The sequence below is a fragment of the Natator depressus genome, chromosome 1 (assembly GCF_965152275.1).
Source record: "Natator depressus isolate rNatDep1 chromosome 1, rNatDep2.hap1, whole genome shotgun sequence".
NCBI lineage: Eukaryota > Metazoa > Chordata > Testudines > Cheloniidae > Natator > Natator depressus.
In genome coordinates this window covers 163,231,776-163,256,075 of record NC_134234.1, presented here as the reverse complement: position 1 = coordinate 163,256,075, position 24,300 = coordinate 163,231,776, and the positions used below count along the sequence as shown (strand labels likewise).

At 40.4% G+C, this 24,300-nt stretch overlaps 1 protein-coding gene across 9 annotated transcripts in view; it reads right to left on the bottom strand.

The window, feature by feature from the left end:
* Positions 1-23,682, bottom strand: part of SYNJ1 (synaptojanin 1) — a 117,219-nt gene extending 93,537 nt beyond the window's left edge. For all 9 annotated transcript variants that reach the window (XM_074970678.1, XM_074970685.1, XM_074970690.1 and 6 more), the window contains exons 1-8: positions 23,578-23,682; positions 21,920-22,065; positions 8,778-8,864; positions 7,818-8,085; positions 4,310-4,535; positions 2,936-3,019; positions 2,155-2,216; positions 1,565-1,661 (exon numbers count right to left, since the gene is read on the bottom strand). In XM_074970678.1, coding sequence (XP_074826779.1) covers positions 1,565-1,661; positions 2,155-2,216; positions 2,936-3,019; positions 4,310-4,535; positions 7,818-8,085; positions 8,778-8,864; positions 21,920-22,065; positions 23,578-23,672 — 1,065 coding nt within the window. In that variant the 5' untranslated portion in view covers positions 23,673-23,682. The remainder of the gene's footprint in view (positions 1-1,564; positions 1,662-2,154; positions 2,217-2,935; positions 3,020-4,309; positions 4,536-7,817; positions 8,086-8,777; positions 8,865-21,919; positions 22,066-23,577) is intronic.
* Positions 23,683-24,300: the final 618 nt, after the last annotated feature.

The following is a 24,300-nucleotide window of genomic DNA, read 5'->3' as shown; positions in this document are numbered from 1 at the left end:
CACAACTGGTGACAGTACACCAATTAAATGGGACATCATTTCCAGCACTATTAATATGCAAGTCCAGCGGTAGAAGTAGTGAACGAATACTATAGTTGTCATCGTACGTAAATAATGGCTTTTATAAGAAGAAAATTTGTGTTTCCTTTTTAAACTTATTCAAAATTCAATGCCTATTATTCTTAAATCAATATAAATGTATCCTGGTAATGCTGGGGAACAAACAAAAAAGAAGCAATAGACATTTAAATGAAGAGCATCTGTAGTTAGGAGAAACCTAGGTAGAATAAAAATAAAGACTAGCAAAATTCTTCTTATGTAGGGTATCTACAGAACAACAATTGAGTCCAAGAAAACATTTTCCCACAGCACACTACTGAGGTGGACTTCAAAGTTTTATGCTGCTCCGTGAAACATGGCATTGATACTGTTAAATAGACTAAACTAACCATTTTTCTGTTCCACTAAGGCAGCTCCTACATTCCTTACAATTCTCTCTAAGAGTACTATGTAAAAAAGGATGATCAAAATAAACTTTATACTGTATTAACAGCATCCTATATTAAAATTAGATTAAAAAACTCAACTGACATTTACAATGAAATAAAATTTTCTGTACCCCAGACACACAATACTGTCATCTTCAGCTTAGTTTTCTTTCTATTGGAATTTCTTTCTTGGTATTATTTTAAGGTTAAATATATTTTATAGATATAACTGAGCATCTTACAGGTGATTTCATAGTCTAAACTGGTAATATAAAATAAATTATTTACAAATTAATTGTAAGTAATTATAAAGATAATTACTGAAATGAAAATTATCTCTGCTGTGAAAAAAAGATAATATGAGAGAAACTGGACTGATATTACAGGCTATTCTCTAATTAATTGGAATCCAGGAGAATCTTTATTCAACTATATAAATCGGCAGCAAGAAATCTTGAGACTGGCCAGTTACAACCAAAATGCTGGTCTTCTGAATAAGTGCTAAAAGTTTAAATTTCAATTAAACTATGAAATTATTTTTAAGCCTCAAGTGATGTAGTCATTTGAAGTTCAAGAAGTCCTTTTCTCGATAGTCTAAAAATACATCCAGGAATTACTAGAGCAGTATTTTGGAGAAAAAATTGTTTACTTGAAGCACACTCAGTATTAAATACCAAAATGTCTGTTGCCTATATACTAACATTAGAATGCAGAAGTTATTTCCTTTAGACATAAACAAGTATTAAGGGAAGATAACTTACAATTTCTTATCAACAGGCTGCCGCATTGCTGTTATAATTTTTTAAAAGAATGCTTATTTTGGCTAACATGCTCAGACATATTGATTGTCATTAAAACTATTTTAAAATCCATTTAATTGTATATATCCTAAGAAATGCCTCTGTGAGCTTTTAGGATCCTGAACTGAGCAAAATGGGAACAGATTTATTTTAACAATAAGCAGTTACTCTACTGTATAATACATCTGTTTTATTCTCTAATGACTATTTAACACCCGCCTAAGGCATAAGCCAATTCTGAGAACATACAGGGCATGCGATAATCGTAATACTTACCTGGAAGGCTTTGCTAAGCATGTGCTCCCCTTCTTTTGCCCCAAGTAAATTTACAATAATTTGCTTGCCATATACATTTTTAAGTGTTCGGAAATGCCTGTTAACAGAAGAAAAAAAAATCCTTACTCACCTTTTGGCTAGTAACAAGGTAATATAAATCATCATCTTCTCTTAATCAACCCCTTCTGAATAAAGGTCTAGAGTACAGTGTACATTTATAATGGCAGCCATTTTTATTAGAATCTCTCTCACGGAAGTGATCCAGCCCCGATACCAAGTGACAATTGACTGCTATTTATGTAGTTCAATGGTAGCAAATATTCTACTTAAGAGGAAACATTTGGCCAATACCAACAAGTTACATGGGGTTTAACCAATCATTGTTATATACAAGTATGAAATGAAATTCTAAACTCCAATTTTAATATAGAAGTTGCCAAATAAAGATTACAAGATGAACTGTTAAGCACAGGAGTAGCCCACTGAATTTCAAAAGGACTACTCACATGCTTTGCTGAATTACAGCATTAAATCAGTCAAACTACCTGATCAGAACAGCATATTAAGAAAAATGCAAGCCACTATTTCACCTGTCAAAAGCCGGTGCATTTGCTTCAAATCCCCTTGACATTCTGACACGATGGGATCCCACCTTTGACAAGAAGAGTACGTTTAATTACATACTTGAATTTGTGTGTGTGTTCGGCTATCTGCTCTCCAAAATCCCTTTTAATCCTATTTCTGTCATACATTATTCCTTCCATAATATGTGCTTCTTTCTATTGGTTCATTAATGTTTGTTTTCTGAAGAACACCTTTTTGACGCAACCTCTTGAACCTCGTCATGTAACTACACTTCTAGCTTTTTTGTTTAGGGATACACGAACCTTCTGTGACTGTTATGGTATGCTTATGTAGCTGCCATGCTGCATCTAAGGATTTTTAAATGTCCTCATTTTTTATTTTAGTGTCACAGTACTAGATTTTCATACAGTTCCTCTCCCAAAGATGTTGGACTTAATTATATTGTAGTCACTATTACTTAGTGTCTCACCCATAGTTACTCCTTGAACAGACTCCTTTGTATTATTTAGGACTAAAACCAAGAGTAGCCTCTCCGCTTGTGTGCTCAGAACAACCTGTTCCAAGAAGCAATCATGTTAAAAATCAAAGAATTCAAAACTTCTAGGCCAAAAGAAACTAAGCATTAGAGATGGTGCGCTCAGGTCCCATAAGAAGTAGTATCTTCAACAGCAATACCTCCAGTCAGTCAAGAAGCAAAAGTCTCTCCCCCAAAGAAGAGTTTCATCTAGAGCTCAGGCAAAAAGATAACAGTGCAACAGGACCTAAACCCCTTTCTTAACTACTTACCTGCAGACCAGGCTGCTCCCAAAATAATGGGACAGATCCACGAATTTGTATGAAGGAAGACACGCTGTCATCTAGGAATATCACCTGTTGAGAAAAAGCAGTAATTTTACTGGGGAATTGCAGAAACAAAGCAGTCTTTTTTGCATTATCTAAACACAGTGAATAAAATACGTCTAAACACGTTGCATATGTCATAGTATAAGCAGGAGTAACAATACTTGTTATTTAAAAAAATTCATATTAAATGACCTATGTGTCTGATGCCTCAGAATGCACAACTTGAATAAATAAGTATTCAATAGTAAGAAGATAGACTATTCCACAGGGACAAGTTTAATGTGGTTTTAGAAAGAGGGTATTTTTCTTTTTAAATTAAATCCTGCTCCAAGTTCTCATAAAAAGTGTTTCTCTGTAAAGATTTCTTTAAGACAGCAAGGCGGAGTATATTTACAACTTTTTAATTTCACACCCACTTTTTAATATATATTTTGGTAACATTTAGACAAAAAGCATACATAAGACTTAAGTTTTCCATTTTATTTCTCTTACACACAATCCTATGTAAGAATCTTGGAAAAACAGACAAAAATATTTAACCTGATTATCGTAATTTAGTTTCTAGGAGCCATTTCACATTCATCTTTAAAACGTCCCATAAGGCTCTTTTAAAGTTTGCGAAGAAGCTTTGATTTCTCTTTCAGTATTCAATATTCACTCTTATTACATAACTGAACGTTTCCTTATTTCTGTAAGTTCTTAGAACACAAGAGTTAAATTTGGGACTTACGATGGTTTAGTTACTTTATTTCCATTATGAGATGCATGTTTTTAAAATGACATTGTCAAGTAATGAGTTAATTTAACTCCAAGATTTCCTCGAAGTGTTAATATTTAGCCTTAGGTTAAAAGCAATAAAATAAATGTTATAAAAATAAACTGCGATTTATCATCTAATAAGTAGCTTATTGGAAAAATATGGTTCAAGAAACTTGACTGCATACTGACGCCAATCCTGCACCTGGGTGTCAAAGCCAATGGGACTCTGCACAAGCAAGCACAGAGATTCACCCAGCGATGACCTACCCACATGTATACAACTGCAGGATCAGACTCTTCATAACAATGCAATCAAAAGTTTCTACCACAGAATAATCTATAATTTCATGAATTACAGTATAGTAATAGTTCCAAATTTAGGGCAAAATCCTCAGTGTAAATTGACTTAGCTTCATTCACTTCAAAGGAAGACCACCAACATATATTAGCTATGAATCTGGCCCACAATCTGCTGCCCTGGAGCAAAAAGCCATAAGTTGTTTACTATCACATTGAGTACAGACAGATGGGCAATATAGTTAAAATAATATAGCATACCTGTTCTGTTTCAACAAAATTAGCAACATGACCATCATCATTTGTTCCCCGTACATTAAACCTGGTCCCAGCTCGTTCACAGCTTAGTCGTGAAATGAGGCAAGCCTTTGCCTGTTTGTGAGCTGCATAAATTGTTCTAATCTCTACTCCTCCACACATGAGACGCAATAGCCAGTCATCACAGTTCACACCATAATGCTTAAGATGCAAATGCAGTGATTGGTTCCTATCAGAAATAGAAGGGACTCAAATTAATGACAATGAGAGAGAAATAAAAAATGGCTCATTTTGTTTAGGCAACTGCTGTCTCATTTCTGAAATTCCACACTCAGTATAAGGAATGTAAAGAGGAAAGCTTTCCATAAGATGCACAGTTTTATCCACAACTCCTATTTAAACATACCTGACATAGCAAAACCTTCTAGAAAGTAGCTGAGATGTCTGTAGGACAAAATTGTGCATAGTGAATTTTAATGGACATAAAAACTGACAACCCAGAATCTTCGGTTAATACTGCAGATTCTCCTATCCTTTCCTAGTAATGTGATTATCCTTTCCTAGTAAACGATGGATTAGCAAGTAGAGTTTTCATGGTCATTCAGTCAGTCTCAGAGAAATAAAACCAGAATGCCAACTGTGGGGCTATTTTGTGTGTCATGTGTGACCCACCAACTCATTTCATATAGGCCACCCAATAACCAATTGGTACACTGCTAACCACGACAGAATTTGGACTGGCTACAAACTGAAAAATCTGCGTGTACTCCTTTAACAATTTCTTGGGACAGTTTCCCACCCCCAAAAAGCTTATTTTAAAACCGTGGAACATGTTACCATGTCAGAGATCCTGAAATGAAAGAATAATTCAACAGGCTTCTTGGAGTGTCATCAGTATTTGGGGCATCTCAGTTTTGTTCAAATGATGTTCGCTTAAGCTAACAGTGCTTGTTTTCTTTGAAGCACCCTATGACGTTGTCAGTTTACCGCCAGTTAGTCAACACTACAACCTAATGATGAAATTCATTGATCCAGACAACGGGATAGGTGATTATGAAGTGTAATCCAGGTTGTTAAACTACTGGTTATGGGATTTTGAAATAGATATACAAGTCAAAAACTATAACTTTGGTGTTATTACTGTGTTAATGTATGAAGTATAAAACTAAAGGAGTAACAAAAAATGAATTCACTTAGTCATACTCCAGGTAATGTTCAGTGTTAACTACAGGTAACAAAAACATAATGTAATTACAGTAGTAAGTGTTTTATAAGCAATAATATAGACACTATAAGAATTTTCATAAAACAAAATATCTAAAGTAGTATTTTAAATTACTAATATGACAGTCACAATGGTAATAGCAGCATTTCATTAGTTAATTCAAACAACTTTTCTAAACACTGAAGCAGGGTTTGTATAAGTGGGGACAGGGGATGAGAGGAGAGAAAAGGTAAAGAGGGGTAATAATGCAGAGTGCTGACATGTTGTAACATCACATTCACAATGTTCTAAAATTAAGTACAACTCAAATGAAAAAAACAAACTAGATAGGTCTGTGAGCCAACAGGAAGCACTTTAAAAAAAAATAAATTGTCAGTATCTGGTAAATAAGATTATAGTTTGCAGCTAGTGTTTGGCTTTTGTACTCCTTTGGAGTGAGAGATTCACTTATGAAAAAAGAGAGAAAGTTTACTGAATAGCAAAAAAAGATATGGTCAGTAAGAGAGATGGTTCTCAGAATATTTTATTGTAACCACAACTAATTTCTTAAGAACTTTTCTCTTAACACTCTCAATGCATTAGTGGTTTATTTTTAGTTTAGTTGTTTATTTTAATAGTGTCACCATTGTTTTTCAAAATACATACCTGACTTTTAGCAAGTATTCCAGAGAAATTTACAAGTATTTATTAATGAAACCTCAAAAATTCTGTGGGTTGGGTATGTATTATTTTGCAATACAGTACAAAGATATGCTCTGTTGAAACAGGAGATTGGGAACGTAAACAACATTTTTCTTCGGAGAATCTGACAAATGGATTTTATATACAAAACTCTTGGCAAGATTAAAATATGTATACAGAATAGTACTTTTTAAAACTGATTTTTAGTGTTTAGTTTTCTGGATATGCAAATCTGGGTCATTTAATCTATTTCACATTGTAACTAGTGATTTACTGGCTAGCTACTGAAGGCACAAAAAGCAGGTGATTTAAATAAAAAAAAAGAAAGTTAAGGATGCACAGAAAATTTAAAACCAAGGTGATTTGAATAATATCAACTACCTTGATGGTCCTCTAGCATGGTGATCTTAAGCCTTAAATTACTAGCCTATTCATATAGCCAAAGCCAATTTCCTGGGGTATTGGCACGCAAAGATAAGAATTCTACTGGAATATGTGTGTGGAGACATTCCTGGCCTGACCCATCTCCCCAAAGCCCCGATTCCCCCCCGCCCCATGTTTTGTATGCTTGACCTCATACTACAGCTCTACCTTGTCATCCCTCTATCCCAAGTTCCCAAGAAGGAGTGGCAAAGGGTAGGACAGAACTGACACAGAAACAGAGCTGCTCTCAGCTGAAGGTGCCACATCAGTGGAAAAGTTACAGCAGGTGGGAAACAAGTAGCTTTTCACCTCTTCTAATGTGCACATACGTCAATGGGGCAGTGTTGAGTCTTTCAGTAGCTGTAGGAGGGTTACCTATATTCATGCAGCATCAGAAATGGAAGAAAGGAAGGCTAAAGGCAGGGGAGAATAGAAACTGAAGCAGAACCTCACCTAAGAATCATAAGAACAAGTATACTAACGTTCAAAAATTCTAAGATTTACTTTTAAGAGTTGTAATACTGTCCATAATTTCTCATCATTGGCACTAACTGACCCATTTGTTTGCAGTCTCAGCAGAAACGAAAGCAACAGTACTTGTTTTATCAAGAATTACATATATAAAAAGCCACATACCTTTTATTTAAAACTTCCTTCTACAAGGAAGAACACAATGTAGTAAACTGTGTAATAAAGAGCTGCAAACGAAGAGTGAAAGCAACATGTAGCTTCCAAACGACAGAGGGAGTATCACAGTTTTAGAAACAGTGCTCAGAAGTAAGAAATGCCCTTTGGAATCTCCCATCCAATACTAGTTTTCGATAGAAAAGCAATGATACATTTTACAGAGGTTCAATCAGTTTCTTCAGGCAACACAAAAAGCAAAATGTTACATCATAACAAGCGTTTTGATCAAAGTACAGTATTGTGAGTTTTCACAACTTGATCTTTTAGTGAAGACGACACGCCAAACTGTGTCGGATTTTTACTGTAGAAAATGTTCAAACTCACTTTTATAGGAGTCTGAAATAAAATAACATGGAATTATATATGAGCCCATTTTAACAATCAAGATTTTCAGGACAGAGTCAATGATCAAAACTTGCCGTAGATCAACATGTACACACATACTTTACATGCATTACATTATGTCAGGTCTGGCAAAATGCATTATCAACTCACCAGAAAAATCTATTGTCAGTGGTGTGTTCTTGCATGCTACGATGAGCATTAAGACTAAGATCTAAACTGACCCCAGTAGCAGACCATGCAAAATAAAAATTCCCCGAGTTCAAAACTTTGCGCACTTCTGAAATACGATCTTCATCTGAAGGGTCACTTCGTAATGATATGAATTCAGTGGAAATAACTCGAAAAACTTCAGATTCTTGAATCTTTCCCACAGACATACATCCTGTGACTAGAACCAGATAATGTAACAAAGTGTCTCCTGTAAAACCAAAAATATAGTTGAGTGATGAATTCTAATTACAAATATTTTAAAGACAACTAGTGATTTTCAGCCTTTTTCCCCATCCTAAACCCTATTTACCATTTCAACATAGCCAATGGTTACATCCACCAAGCTTCGTTCCATAGCTCTGGAAAATTTACTTACTCTTAATTTTTAACCAAGGCAATTCCTTTTGGTATTCTATTTTGCATGAATATTTTGACATAGCAATATGATAATTTTACAAGTCATAAAACAACTATACACAGTACTATATCTAGTTTTGGGTTAAGATTAACTTTGTTCATTAAACAGTGAAAATTGAAGTACACTGAGGCAGTACAGTGAACCTTGCCATGTGGGTGATGTTGGAAGATATTGGTGTTCTCTTCTTGAACAAGTATACACATGCACCCCTAATTTGTGAGCTCTCAACTTCCCCTATGGAAGTCAACGGATTGCAAACAGGGGGAGGGTATTATTGAAAGCAAGAAGGGTTGTGAAAGTGGAAGTTATTTTTGTTTACTCTTTGTTTCTGGTAATACTCACAACATGCTAGGCACAGTACAAACACTAAAGGAGGCATAATGCTTGTCCTGAAAATATTACACTGAGGTTTCTTACAGGGACAAAGAGGCTCTCTCCAAGTAATAAATAATCACGTTTTTCATTGTTTTTTTTAAACTCACCCAGATTTAACCTTAATACACCTAAAAGTCCATATGCATCCATTACTTTGGAGTATGTGCTCTTGATTGCCTCTTTCTCTGCAGATGCTATAAAAAAAGAAGATAAAGTCACTATTCTAAAAAAAAAAAACCTTTTGACTTAACAATGTAGCTCGGAAAACAGTTCCACTCTGAACTGGAAATTTAAGAAAATACAGCAATAATGCTTAAGCTATCTGAAGCTCTTAGAAAGTTACAACATTCAATTATATCACTATTCCTAAGGACTCCTAACAGCATTTAGTGACATTTTAAAACAACAGCCACTCTCTCTTCTGGGGATTAAAATATATTTTACTTGTGTTGCTATGTGAAGAGGAACAACATGCCTTCTATCTTTGCTAAGCTTTAGCAAGTCAGTGCTTAAAATAGCGAACACTGCCAAATTTTAAGACTTACTTATAGAAAAGTCAACCTTGAACCAAGACACAAAAGGCGGGGGGGGGAGGGGGGAATAGAACTAGTGAAGTACTACAGTTTTTCAGTTACTGGTGTTACTCAAGCACCAGACCAAAGCACCCTTTCCCATCCTATCACCTAAACAAACTGCTGCTGTTTTCTGATGACCTACAACAGAAAAAGCGGAAAGAAACAGAACTAGCACAGTGGCAGAAAAAACAGGCCACTAGACTCAAGACAATGAATTTCTTCAACAATACACCACCGTCACTTCGCTGCCATCGAAGCAGCAGTCGCACCCTGAAGAAGTTTCAAACCCACTCAACCCCATAATCACAGAAACGAAGGGATGGAAGGGACCTTGAGAGGTCATCTAGTCCAGACCCCTCCCCGAGACAGGACAAAGTATACCTACACCATCTCTGACAGATGTCTAACCTGTTCTTTAAAAATCTCTAATCACCGGGATTCCAGAACCTCCCTTGATAAGCTATTCCAGTACTTAACTGTAGTTAGAAAATTTTTCCTAATAGGTAACCTAAATCTCCCATGCTGCAGATTATGCCGATTACTTCTTGTCCTGCCTTCAGTGGATATGGAGAACAATTCATCACTGTCCTCTTTAAAACATCCCTTACCATATTTGAAGACTTACCTCGTTCTTCTCTCAAGACTAAACATACCTAGTTAAAAAAAACTAGGTCAGGTTTTCTAAACCTTTTATTATTTCTGTTGCTTTCCTCTGGACTCTCTCCAATTTGGCAACATCTTTCTTAAAGTGTGGTGCCCAAAATTGGACACACTACTCTAGCTGAGACCTCACCAGTGCCAAGTAGAATGGAACAATTACCTCCCGTGTCCTACATATGACACTCCGGCTAATACACCCCAGAATATTACCTTTTTTGCAACTGCTTCAAATTGCTGACTCAGTTAATCTGTGGTTCACTACCACCCTCAGATTCTTTTCAGCTAGACTGATGCCTAACTAGTTAGTCCTGATTTTGTATTTGTGCATTTGATTTTTCCTTCAAGTGTAGTACTTTGCACTTGTCTTTACTGAATTTCATCTTGTTGATTTCAGATTTGTCGAGGTTGTTTTGAATTTTAATCTTATGCTCCAAAGTTTTTTTAACCCGCCCCCCCCCCCCAGCTGTGTGTCATTCACAGGTTACATAAGCATTCTTTCTACACCATTATCCAGATCATTGTCCTTATTTTGCTGCTCTCACACTTTCCTTTCCTTAGAATCATGAAATCCATCATTTAATTATAGTTTTCATCCAAATTGCATCCTACGTTCAGTTTCGCAACCAGTTCCTCCCTGTTAGCCAGAATCAAGTGTAAAATTACTGTCCCCCTGGTTATTCCTCTACCTTCTGATACAAAAAGCATTCAAAGAACGTATTGGAGACTTTATGTTTTGCAGTATTACCTAACCAACAGATGTCTGGGTAGTTAGAGTCCCCCATCGCTACCAGGTCTCTTATTTGGGATATTTCTATTATTTGTTTTAGAAATGCCTCATCCACCTCCTTCTCCTGACTTGGTGGGCTATGGTAGACCCTTACCATCATGCCACCTATGTTTTCCACCCTCATCCCCCTTTCATCTTCACCCAGAGACTTTCAACTGGTTTGCCTCTTACCTCCTTCTGGACCTCAAAACAAGTTTATATAATTCTACAGACTGTATGGACTACCCCAAATTGAAGGGAGGAGGGAGAGATAGCTCAGTGGTTTGAGCATTGGCCTGCTAAACCCAGGGTTGTGAGTTCAATCCTTGAGGGAGCCATTTAGGGATCTGGGGCAAAAACTGGGGATTGGTCCTGCTTTGAGCAGGGGGTTGAACTAGATGACCTCCTGAGGTCCCTTCCAATCCTGATATTCTATGAAGGGATGTAAGTAGGAAATATCGCGGAGCAGTAAACTTCAGCTGTGCTGGAAGGACCCTGTGGTAGTTGCTTCATACAGGATCTTGGGCTGGGACCCAGTTGAGAGGGAGGGCCGGGGTCCCCTTACCACATCCCCTTCAGGGCTGAAGCCCAGATGCAAGTGGACGCCAGAAGATTCCTGGCCAAAGATCAGGAACCAGGAACCACAATTGCCTGGTCAGGGAACCAAGGGGCTGGATATCATGTGTGCTAAGCAGTAGGCCACTGGGCCCACAGAGCAGCCTATTGCAGTTTACAAATACACAACTTATTTCCATGCAATTTGTTGGGCGTGGAGAGGATGAAAGAGGTCTATAGTAAATTAGGTAAGCAGCATTACATTTATGTAGCAAGGGGCTGACAGTTTCTGATGATAGATACTTTGGGGGCCTTAAAAAGTGTAACTCTTACCCTTGCATCTAGTTCATTTAGGACCAAGTACTGTTCCTGTTTACGTCAATGGCAAATCTCACAGTATTACTACCTCAAAAGGTTTAAAAAATTACGTGTGGAACTACAAAAAAATCATGAGAGCTTTAATAATTTTAGGGTTCATTTTGTGCATCTTCAGGTTTTTGAGCCTTTAGGATTTATGTTTTCAAGCTTGTCTTTGTAATTATGAGGACTAGAAACACTTGTTTTTGAATTACAGCAGAGGTTCTAACATAATTAAGTGACTCAAGGAGCTGAGGCTTTAGAAAAAATGTCATTAGAGTTGGCAACATTGCTCCTCTTCAATGGGAGCAGGATGGGTTTCATTAAGGAATACATCTGCAGGTTATCTTTAACGCTTTGCTTAAAAGAGTGAAATAGACTGAGCAATTTGGAGCGTAGCTTGTATCTTCACTCTTGAATTAGGCATGATTTTTAGTTTCACTTTCATAGTTCAGTACATTGTGGTGGTATTATTCATTGCGGAGACATTTAAATGATAGAACAGCCCACACACATTTCAAGATTGTGGGGAGGAGGAGTGAGTGAAATAGGAAAAAGATCTCAATGCAGTAATAAAAAAATAAACCAAATATTTTCAGGTCCTAGCCATTACATTTTAATACTGAAAACCAGTAAAAACACTGAGTTCTGAATAAAGATACATCAGAGACAAGTGCATAAAAAGATACCTGTTTGAATAATACCACTTCAAGTTTACAGTTCATTAATCTGGAAAATTTAAATTATTTCAACTACTGTGCACTACAGTGGAAACAAAACCACAATCAGACAAGTGAATATGCAGATCAACCACATGGTTTTTACTTTATATTATCACAATCAACAAAAACCATCTCTTCAGCAATTTTGATTTCTTGGTCTAGTTGTCAGATTAGATGATGAAACATACAGGCCACCAAAATTACTTTTATTGTTAAATGCCTTATCCTCTGCATTGTACCTAAGCAAATTTGAATGGCTGGTTGAAAAGTGTATATCACATGGATTCTTATAAAGTTAGAACACATACCTTAAATAAAAAGGAATTTATATAAAACGTTTAAGATAATACAAATACGCGGAAACATTATGACAAATATAATCTAAGTAGAAAACCATAAGAAAATATTAAGAGACGCTGCACATTTTGTATCTAAGGAATTATAAACAAACTTTTATATTGTGTTATTTCAAACCTAACATAGGATCATGTAATACTGCACCACAATCAGGCTTGGAAGGGATTAGATTTTAATTGGTAAATGTCAGTTTCATGGTACACATACAAACCAACAGAAAAAAAATTCCCACCAATGACCATCAAAATTTACAGATAGGTAAAGTAAGAAAAATGCTGTTTGAGAATTCAGAGTTTGATTTCATGTTGTTTATTTTGTATATTCTGACATAATTCAACAGCTATAAAGTTTTAACTTTAACATCTACGATCATTAAATATTCTGACCCCCCCATAGTTTTGCACACCTATGAAAATTTAAAATTGAAAAAAATGCTTAAAAACAAATATTGATATCCATCAAAATTATTAAAAAAAATAAAAATTGAATTCTTCCAAACCTAACCATAATGAATCCACACAAGGGGAAAGATTGAAGTTCAGTATACAACCTTAACTGTCATTTTCTGACTGGGGAGTTTAGCCATGCAACCTTAACTCTTAATATAATTTTCATCCCTCTGGATTTTAGTATCTTTCATACAGCCTGTACTTAAAATGCTTTGTACAAGTAAAAAAGCAAACTCTGTATATGGTATAAAGTTAGAGAAAACAATGGTGCAGAGACATCGTACAGTGAAGAAGAGAAAAGCATTCACAAAAAAGTTTTAAAGGTGATACGATAGATTGTGCATAAGATACAATCAGATATTTACAATTTTTTTCTTAGAATTACCATAATGTATGTAAGGAATAGCTTAAGACAAATAACTGGAAAGAGACAGGAAGAGTAATTACTACCACATATTAGCATTTTATTCAATTAAAAAAAACACAGTTGAGAAAGCTACATACAGTTCCACACTTACTACTGATTTGTTTTTGTTTTAAGCTCTTTTCATTAGACAAAAACACCAGGAAAAACAAGAGCAAAGACGAAATGGACCAAAGGATCTTACTCAAGCAAATATTCCCAAATTTTGAATTAAATTTATATAAAATGAGCAAGAGATTCTAACTTTAAGCACCAATCTCAAGCAGACCAACATCAGAATCCATTAATTAACTCAGTGGTGGCCAACCTGAGCCTGAGAAGGAGCCAGAATTTACCAATGTACATTGCCAAAGAGCCACAGTAATAGGTCAGCAGCCCCCCATCCGCTCCCCAGCCCGCAGCGCCTCCTGCCTACCGGCAGCCCCCACCAATCAGCGCCTACTCCCCCTGCCCCCCCAAAATCAATCAGCTGTTTCACATGCGCAGGAGGCTATGTGGGGGAAAGAGGGGAGAAGCGAGGGCATGCAGGGCTCAGGGGAAGGGGCAGGGGCCTGAGCAGCGAGCATCCCCCAGCACACTGGAAAGTTTGCATCTATAGCTCCAGCCCCAGAATCAGTGCCTAGGTAAGGAGCCACATATTAACCTCTGAAGAGCCGCATGTGGCTCTGGAGCCACAGGTTGGCCACCCCTGAACTAACTGATTTAGGAGTTCTTTAAAATGAGCTATCAAAATCACATGAAAAAATATATTTATGTCATCCATAACTTCACAGTGCATAGACTCATCACCTGTATTACTTATTTAATTCATCCCTCAAAGAAACATTTTTCTTCGTTCTGAATAGTTACATTTAAGTCCGAGGGGGAAAATCCATTAATGCAAAGTATTTCTCTTCCTCTTGGCTGCATCTATAATTTAATCCCTCTAAACTGTAGATACGAAATGAATCTGGATTCATGAAGCTGCCAGATAAAGAAAATAACTTCAGATTCAAAATCTATAAGTTATCACTGTTTCATTATTTAATCAGAACAAGTGACCTAATGTTAAATAGTCTTGTTTGATTCCTAAGAATTTGAAACTATGTCTCAATTTAAGAACTAACCCCATCTTTCTTCTTCTTGTTTTGTACAGTGTACAACACAGATCTGAGCCCTTCCCTCCAAAAATAAAACTGCATGATTAGTTACTTAGCAGACCTACTGGAGTTTTCTACTCTTCTTCCCTTCCTGATTAACAGAACATCTATTGGGAAAATAAAATTTCTAGAAGTCATCTATAATTATTACGGTGGTTATGGTGCAAATGCTTTGTCAAAAAGAACCATCTTGCAGCATATTGTGAAGAGTATCAATTAGACAGATATCTTCCAGAAAATTATTCTACAGGTGAATCCTCTTAACTAAGAATGTTTTATCTTTCAAGCTCTTTGTCGTGGGCTTTGCAAGCAGCTCTGTCCAAGGAAAGTGTAGCTGTCATGACTAGTCATGAATAGAGATGTTCACTGAAGTTGCTGGATCAAAATCTTTTGAAGCTTTGGAGGTGAGCCTTGAGCTGAAAACAGAAGAGAACTAGAATCCAATTCCAGACCTCAACCTTCATTTTTTTCTCTCTCTCTTTTGAAGGCTTCTTCTTATCCACAAGTCAGCAGTTCCTCAAAATGTATATTTTTTTAATTTTTCAGAAATAGCAGCAATTGTGCGCTCTTTATGTTTGGGGGAAGTTATGGAATGCACTACTGCTCCAAATCTCCAGTCACAAGGAAGGAAATAAGCAAAAGCTCTCCATTACAATCCAGAAGCCTCCAGATGGTCCACACACCATACAAGCAAGGGAAACAGAGTGTCTACAGAAAAGCTGCCTAAACAACTGGAAAGTGTAGCTGAAACAACTAGCAGGCGTAGCCAAATCAAAAGCACATTCCCATTTAAATCCAGTACAGCATCAGCTCAAACTACAGAAAGCACACACTATACTTTTGCTGGGTGCTACTGACAAAGTAACTTTTTGTAGAATTCATAGCAGGCAGCACTGCAGAATAAACTGTAGAAAAGGATTTTTCCCTCATAATCCCAAATTATGATACATTAAACATGAATACATGGTTGTGGTTTGGATTTAAAATGCACAGCAATAGGAAATGCAGTTTTATGTTCTCCACAACTCCATTAATAACCATAACTCTTGGGCATGTGTAGTGTCAATGATTGCCTACCCCTGGTGTAGCATACCTATGGCACGCGTGCCAAAGGTGGCACGTGAGCTGATTTTCAGTGGCACTCACACTGCCCAGGTCCGGGCCACCAGTCCGGGGGGCTCTGCATTTTAATTTAATTTTAAATGAAGCTTCTTAAACATTTTAAAACCCTTATTTACTTTACATACAACAATAGTTTAGTTATAGATTAAAGACTGATAGAAAGAGACCTAAAAACGTTAAAATGTATTACTGGCATGCGAAACCTTAAATTAGAGTGAATAAATGAAGACTCAGCACCCCACTTCTGAAAGTTTGCCGACCTCTGCACTACACATTCAAATGAAATGTACTGAGCATTAGAAGAAATTTACAAGCTCCAGGACTGCCAGCCTCACAGTACACTGCACCTTCCAGAACACACAGGTTTTGAAATAGGATTTGAACTTGGACCAGAAGAAAGGTATGCAAACCTACTGGACCCCTTTAAATGCCATCTTAGCAGAAGCCCATCACCCTCCCAGTTAGAAAGGAAGGGATAAAAGTATTAACCTTCTCCATCCAATTTACCTTTAAAATGCCACCTGAAAGGGTTTAAAAGACTCAGAGGCTTTTCAGTTGGACCCCTTTCACATCGCAAGCCTCTGAGTGTAACCCCCCTTATAGATTAAAAACACTTTTTTGTATATTTAACACCATTATAAATGCTGGAGGCAAAGCGGGGTTTGGGGTGGAGGCTGACAGCTCGCGACTCCCCATGTAATAACCTCGCGACCCCCTGAGGGGTCCCGGCCCCCAGTTTGAGAACCCCTGTTCTAATCATTCATTACCATGAAGCTATCACACTCTCTTGTATTGCTCTGCAGGAAGCCCACAAACATGCTCTCTCTAAGGTTCCCAAAACCAGAGGTTCTCAACATTTTTATTTTGGAGGCCTCACCTCCAGCATACTATAAAAACTCCAGGGCCCAGCGGGGGGAGCGCCAGGACTCCAGCTGTGGACCCCTGGTTGAGAACTGCTGCTCTATGACAGTGTTTTCAACCTTTTTTTTATTTGGGAACCCTTAAAAAATTTCAAATGGAGACGTGGACCTTTTGGAAATCTGAGGCATAGTCTGCAGACCCCCAGAGGTCTGTGAACCACAGGTTGAAAACCACTGCTCTCAGAGCTTTAGCAGTAAACATCAGCATATCTACAGCTCCTGTGTTCAGAGTTTAGTTGGAGGCTGCCATATAATTATATCCCATTTAGTAAACAAAAGCACTTATACATTTCAATTTTTTAAAATAAAAGTTCTCATGAAATATTTTTGCATTATAGTGAGAGCAGCAATCTGATCAGGAAGATGACTTCCCTCCCTGCACCTCTCTAGTGAATCAACAAGGTGAGTGAGTGGAAAGCTGTCTCCACTCTTCAGTTGCCCGCAATGAGCAAAGGAGGACTTTCTACCATGGTGGGGCTCTATAAAATCCTCATTCACGTGAACACGGATGGAATCACAGAATCAAAACAACAACACGGAATCCAGGCTCTCTCCAGCACTAGGACCGCGGTGGCAGGTGGGCAGGGCAGGCTGCATGACTGAGCTACATGCAGCCACTGGAGGTAAGAGACCAACAGGTGCTGGGAGAGGGTTTCAGGGGACTAGGGCCATGAGGGAGTGCAAGCGTTTGGGGAGAAGGGCCAGCATCTGGGATTTAAGGGCAGCTTCTGAGAACTCAGTTCCTTGCGGTGTCAGTTTCACGCCCAGAGGTGCAGCTCCCGGGCAGACTCCAGCCATGCAACAAAACATTGATTTCGGGGAAGGGGTTGGAATGGGGGCAGGGAAGGGGTGGGAAGAGGTGAGGCCTCATGGAAGGGGTGGAGTGGGGGCGGGGCCGGGCAGCGGGGGTGGGGGTGGGGTCAGTGATGCGGCCCTCGGGCCAACGTACTAGTCCTCAAGTGGTCCTCATGGTCATTTGAGTTTGAGATCCCTGGGGTAGACGATATTGCCCTGACCTGTCATTCATCTCTAAAGATGATACAGGCACACCGATACCTGCATCACAGATGATCTTCAGTGAATTCCAGAACAGCCAGCCCTGACCAATACTGAACCATATTGGCATGTTCTCTACTCAAAACCAGCACTGTGCCTGAACGTCAAAGCAGCAGACTGGGCCGCTCTTACTATGACCTTGGACAACACAATCTCCCACAGTTCCCAACGCTGAAGACTTTTGACCGTTTTACTGCACTCTTAATCTCCACCGCAAAGAAGAACATCCCCCAGGGACTCAAATCATCGTACACTCCATGCTGGACTGCAGAGAGCCAAGAGCTCTGTGACGTTCTCCTGGTGTTATCTGGACCAGTGATCTGCTAGGTCACTCCAATCCTCGACTCTGGGAGCCAGCCTTACCTTGCTCTGCTGTGAGAACCCCCACTCCCGGGCTGTTCACACACAGCCTCTAGCATGTAAACTGCTCCCAGCTACGCGAATGTGCGTTTTTGGCCAGCCGCTGCTTGGATTGTGCAACCGAATGACACTAGCCAATAGTTCCAGTCCCAGACACAATCCTAGGAACCTCCATCTTGTACTGTCCAGTTATGCCCGCTGGACGCTGCAAGCTTATATGAGTTCGTCAATTTAACAAAGAAATTGATATGCACCAGGCTTTTTATCCCAAGGGGAATCTCTGACATGCTTGAAACCAAATGCACTGCTTCAGGTAGAATAAAAAAACAAATTTATTAACTACAAAGACAGATTTTAAGTGATTATAAGTCAAAGTACAACAAGTCAGATTTGGTCAAATAGAATGCATTTGCTTTTATTTCAAGTTGATCTTAACCCTTACAAACTTAGATGCTTCTCACCACAGGCTGGCTCGTTGCTCTTCAGCCAGGCTCTCCCCTTTGATCAGTGCTTCAGTCGCTTGGTGGTGGTGTTTGTAGATGGAGGTGGGAGAGAAAGAGAGAGAGAGAGCATGGCAAACCTCTCTCCCTTTTATCATGTCCTTTCTTCCCTCTTGGCTTTGTGCCCCCCCCCCCGCTCAGACTCAGGTGAGCATTACCTCATCGTAGTCCCAAATTGACCAAGGGAAGTGGGGGGCGGGGGGCAACTCACTCGAGAGTCCAACAGATCCTTTGTTGCTGCCTAGGCCAGTGTCCTTTGTTCCTGTGAGGCTGGGCTGGGTTTGTCCCATACATGCCCTGATGAGGCGTGAAATGCCCCTGGAGAGTTTTTGCCTGGGCTTGTTTTAAGCTATGAGGACACATTTTCAGTCTCAGAACTATATACATAAAATTACAACCTATAACATTACTGTAACAACAATGCTCAGTGCATCATGAGCCTTCCGAAGACACCCAACATGACAAACTGCATTGGATACCACACAACCATATTATAGGGATGAACATGGGGGTACAGGGTGTTCCCCTGAGGTACACAGCATCACAAGCTCCACCACAAATATGATGATTGTAGAGACCTAGAAATTGGAAAAGTCCTCCTGGCATCACTGGATCCAGCAAGGCAGAAACAATGGCTTGAATGCATAGGTATAAACTTCACACACTCGAGCAGACATGCCTAGAACTTGCTGAGACACCTGGGGGCTGCAAATCCCCACATGCCACTAGGCTGCAGATGAAAAACCAGTGCCCTCACTGCTCAACTTTTGTGGACATCAAAACACCCAGTGAACAAACAGTATCGCAGACAAGTCCAGCATTGACTTTGGCAGGTGACATCCACATGCCCTCCAGCATTCCAATGGTCTGGACCATTCACAAGTAAGGAGATCGATACAGCCAAGAAATTGGGAAAAGCAACAGGAAAAGACGGTATCCATCCTGAGTCCACTGGCACGGAAATAGTTGATACAACTGTTCACCAACATCCTGAAGACCAGTGAATTCCCCAGTGTGTGGAGAAAAGCCAAGGTTATTGAACTCCTAAAGCCTGGAAGACCTGCAGATCACCTTTCTAGTTACAGGCTAATCTCCCTCAAGGACCACCTACGTGGTGATGGAGCATATGATTCTAAACCAAATTGGGCCCACTGTGGACACAAACCAACCCAAGCAGCAAGCTGGACCACACAGAAGTTGCTGTGACCAGGTCCTGGCCCTCACTACAAAATCAAAGCTATATTCCAATGAAAATTCAAGACCAGTACTGCTTTCATCAATCTGTCAGCAGCATATGACAGTCTGGAAGGGTTGTCTGCTACTGAAGCTGACCAAAGAGATCCTCTGTGCGCGGATTTTCAGGCTGCTGAATACCTCAGACATCAAGCCAGCAAGCTGCTCACTTTGAATAATGGGTTACCACAAGGCTCTGTACTTGCTCCAACACTCTTCAATATATACATGAGTTATACGCCTGAAATGATAGCGCAGACGTTTGTGTATTCTGATGATTTGGCATTCACAATTCAGGCCCATAGCTTTAAAGAATTTGACATCTAACCTTAAGATCATGGAGGCAAGTGGCAGCTGAGACCAAATCGGAGCAAATAGGTAGTCTCTACTTTCCATCTTGACAACAGAATCGTACAAAACACTAACTGTTGAGTTTTGTTGTGAAACTGTGTATTATGACCCAAAGCAAACATATCTCAGTGTCATTCTTGACCACACACTCACCTTTCATGACTATCTTTAAAAAGTAGCCTCTAAACTAAAGCAAAGACTCACATCAACATTATTCAGAAGTTAGTGAGAACAAGCTGGGGATCAGCTGCCCCAGTGCAACAAACATTGGCCTGGGCCCTGGCATACTCAGTTGCAGAATACTGTGCACCAGTGTGGACGAGAAGCTTCCATACCCAACTTGTGGACAGGCAGCTGAATCAGACCATGTGAATCATCACGGGAACTCCAAAATCAACACCTCTACCATGGCTTTGTATTTAGCAAACATCCATTGAGTTATCCATTGAGATATAGCCACAGCACAAGAACTTAAATGCACCAAAAACTACCCAGACGTTCCCATCTGGCAGATTATGGATAACATGCCCCAACAATGCCTGAAATCATGAAAACTCATGACCACCTCATGTCTATGGATCCGGCCTGGGAACGACAAAGCATCTGGACCCCATCTACCATTCCAACCAAGCTTATTATTAATGACCCAACAAGCCGCCCTCCCGGTTTCAACCTGCCATGCAGACTTTGGACCACATCGAGCTGCATCTGAACAAACCATGGAAGACACAACTACTTGATGCACAAGTGTAAAATCAAAGACTCACTTTCATGCAACATCCAACATGAGAACATCCAAAGCATCACACACATCATAATTCAGTGCCCCAAACATGGATTCAAAAGTGAAATGGATGATACTCACCATACCACAAAAGAGGCCTTGAAATGGTTTATAGACCTACAACTGCATCTACTGAAAGTCATTCTGCAGATGCCAAACACTCATAAGAGATTGTTTTTGAATCATTTAATCAGCGAATATTTTCATGTGAAAATTACACTGATCATTTTATATGGTCTTCACTGAATATTTATAAAAGCAACTGCTTTGTAAAAATAGCTTTCTTCAAAAAAATTTTACTTACTAGTAATCTAAGATGTACTGCATATATGCAAGTTTGTGATTTCTTAACAGGGCTCAGAAATGGAAATGGACAATATATTATTATAGAATGTAACAAGACAAAGCAATAATACAAACAAAACTGAAGATGAAGAAATGAAAACCATCAGAGATCAGAGAGAACAAATAAATTTAGAAAGTAAATAGAAATGAGAAATATGGAATTTTTGTGAGGAAATACAGCTGATTAGTTGGAAAAATAACAGCATGTCGTACTCTCAGAGGAAGAGGAATTTGTATTATGATGAACAAAATATAACTAGGAGTAATGGGATTAAATTAATACAGGAAAAATGTAGGATAAATGTCAGGCAACACAAACTGACAGTAAAGTCATTTAAACTGTAGAATTCTCTCTTAAGCAGGTAGAAAAACCTTGCCATTTTACTCATTTTAAAGTAGACTGAACACTAGTTACTGTATAAAAGAGAATCATCTAACACTGGGAAAAGAACAGACTATGTGATGTAACAAGTCATCTTCTGTGAGTTAAGTAAAAATAAAAATATACTTGATAGAATGCATTTTCATGTCAGTCAACTTTTCACATTGTACTTAATAAAACATATTGACTTACAGAGGACAGCCACAGCTCCAGACTCAAACATGAGGCACTCTTCCTTATTTCTGGTTTCCACTATCACACTGAATGGAGGTGGATCCAGTTTGTGATAGACACGATATCCTTTGCTGAAAGCCATTTTTCCTTTATCAGAGGCAGCCCTGTCCAATACAAGACCATCTTAGTGAAAGCTTCCTGTACCTTCAGTGTTCTCACTGCAAAGCAGTCCCAGTTCTTAGCCTCACTCAGGTATTTTAAGAGAGTATCTAATTGGGGGTGGTGTGGAGAAGAAGGGTGAAGACATGTCATGTCATGAGGAAGACAGACAGAACCCACACAAGGACTGAATGATTTCGGCTAAAGCTCAGTTTGCTCAGAAAAATGTATTCAAGGGATAATTTATAGACAAGCATTACAATGAGTTGGCTTTTAGAACACAAGCACCTAAATAAGCAACTTTTAAAAGAGCTCATTTGCAGATTTCACCAGGTTAACAAAAACCATTTCACAAACATTTATTTAACAGACTATGATTTCTTGGATAAGAGGGAGTCATTGACAAACATACCACACTGAACAAAAAGAGTGACAACTACCTAATGATGAAAGTGGGTGACTAGGAGCCCAGACAGGTTCAATTTTTAGCTCTATTAGTGACTCTGACCAAAGGGACTCTGCCAGTAGTTTAAGGCCAAAAGCTGTTTATTTTTACAAAACTTAGTGATGACAGACATGTTTTTGGTACTACTGTCGTTTTAATGGATGCAGGTTTTTGTTGTTGCTTGTTTGGATTTAAACCTTCCCCTACAGTATTTACTATGACTCAATCATTATGACACTGGGCCAGTGAAATTGACTAGAAACCAGAAGATGAGACTATAAATAAAAGTGAACTCAGAGTCATTAGCCTAATTTTAATCACACAAAACAAAAAGGAAAGGGGGAAAAGTACAAAAGGGGAAAAGCAAATAAAATAAAGAGCACTCTATTTTAGCAATCTAAGGTCTTGTTAGTAACAAGGATAAGGCCTTTTAAAACCATCTGGGTTACCTTTTATCCTAGCAGTACCGCCTGGGCCTCTCCATTTCTCAATTCCCTTCTCTCGAAAGGGCCCGATATTTACCTGTCTCCTCACAGGGGGCCAGCGGGCACAGAGCACGCTGCCATGCTCGGATGGGACGCCGGGCAGCAGCGGCAGCCCAAGCTCGGATTATTCCCCTCCCAGGGCCGCGGAGGGAGAGCGGCAGGGCCGGAGCGGCGGGGAGGGGAAGGGACGAGACACGGGCGAGCTCACCCCGGGCCGGCCCCCTCGGGGCTCCCTGGGATAATGCCCGGGGGCCGTGCGCGGTGAACAGCTCACGCGGGGGAGGGAAGCAGAGCCCCCAAGGCAGGGACAGGCAAACCCGAGAGCTGGGAGACAAGCGGCCCTGCCCCTCCCCCGGGGACGGACGGACCCGGACAGACCCAAACACCTCCCCCGCCGGACGGACGGACAGACAGACAGGCCGAGCGGGTGTCGCTGATGCTCAAGGATCCTCCATCTTGTGCAGCTGCTGCGGCGCCACTTCCCTCAGCCCCGCGCCGGTCGCACCCGGGGCTGAGCCGCGCAGCCTCGCCCCTGCCCCTGCCCCGGGCGACAGCGTCCCCGTCCCCCGCAGGCCACAGCCCCTCACCGGCTTCGCCGCCACCTCCAGGGGCGCCTCCTGCTGCGGCTGCCGGCGACAGCGGCTGCCTCACTTCCGCTCTGGCCCGACCATCTCTTCCGCATTGCGCCGCCCGGGGCCGGAAGTGGGGGGGGAGGAGGAGGGAGAGCTGAGCTGAGCTGAGCTGCGCGTGGCGGTGGGTGCTCGAGGCGGGGAGCTGGGGTCGTTGCCTCGCTGTCACGTATGTAGGCGCTCACGAGCCTCCACGCGGAGGGGCGCGCGAGACACCCCCCCCCCATCCCTGCGGGGTGTGGTGCCCCCCCCCACGCCTCAGTCGGCAGGTAGGGGTGGCAGATTTGTAGAAATTTTGGTGGTGCCTAGAACCCATCTGCCCTTCCCCCAAACTCCGCCTCCCCACCTGCCTAAGGCTCTGGGATGGAGTTTGGGTGGGGGAAGGGGGTCTGGGGTGCAGGACCTGGGCTGGGGATTAGGGTGCAGGAGGGGTCCAGGGTGCAGGCTCTGGGATGGAGTTTGGGTGCTGGGTGCAGGCTCTGGGAGGGAGTTTGGGTGGGGGAGGGGGTCTGGGGTGCAGGCTCTGGGATGGAGTTTGGGTGCTGGGTGCAAGCTCTGGGCTGGGGCAAGGGGTGAGGGGTGCAGGAAGGGGTGAGGGGTGCAGGCTCTGGGCGGGAGTTTGGGTGCAGGCTCTGGGCTGGGGCAAGGGGTGGGGGTGAGGGGTGCAGGCTCTGGGATGGA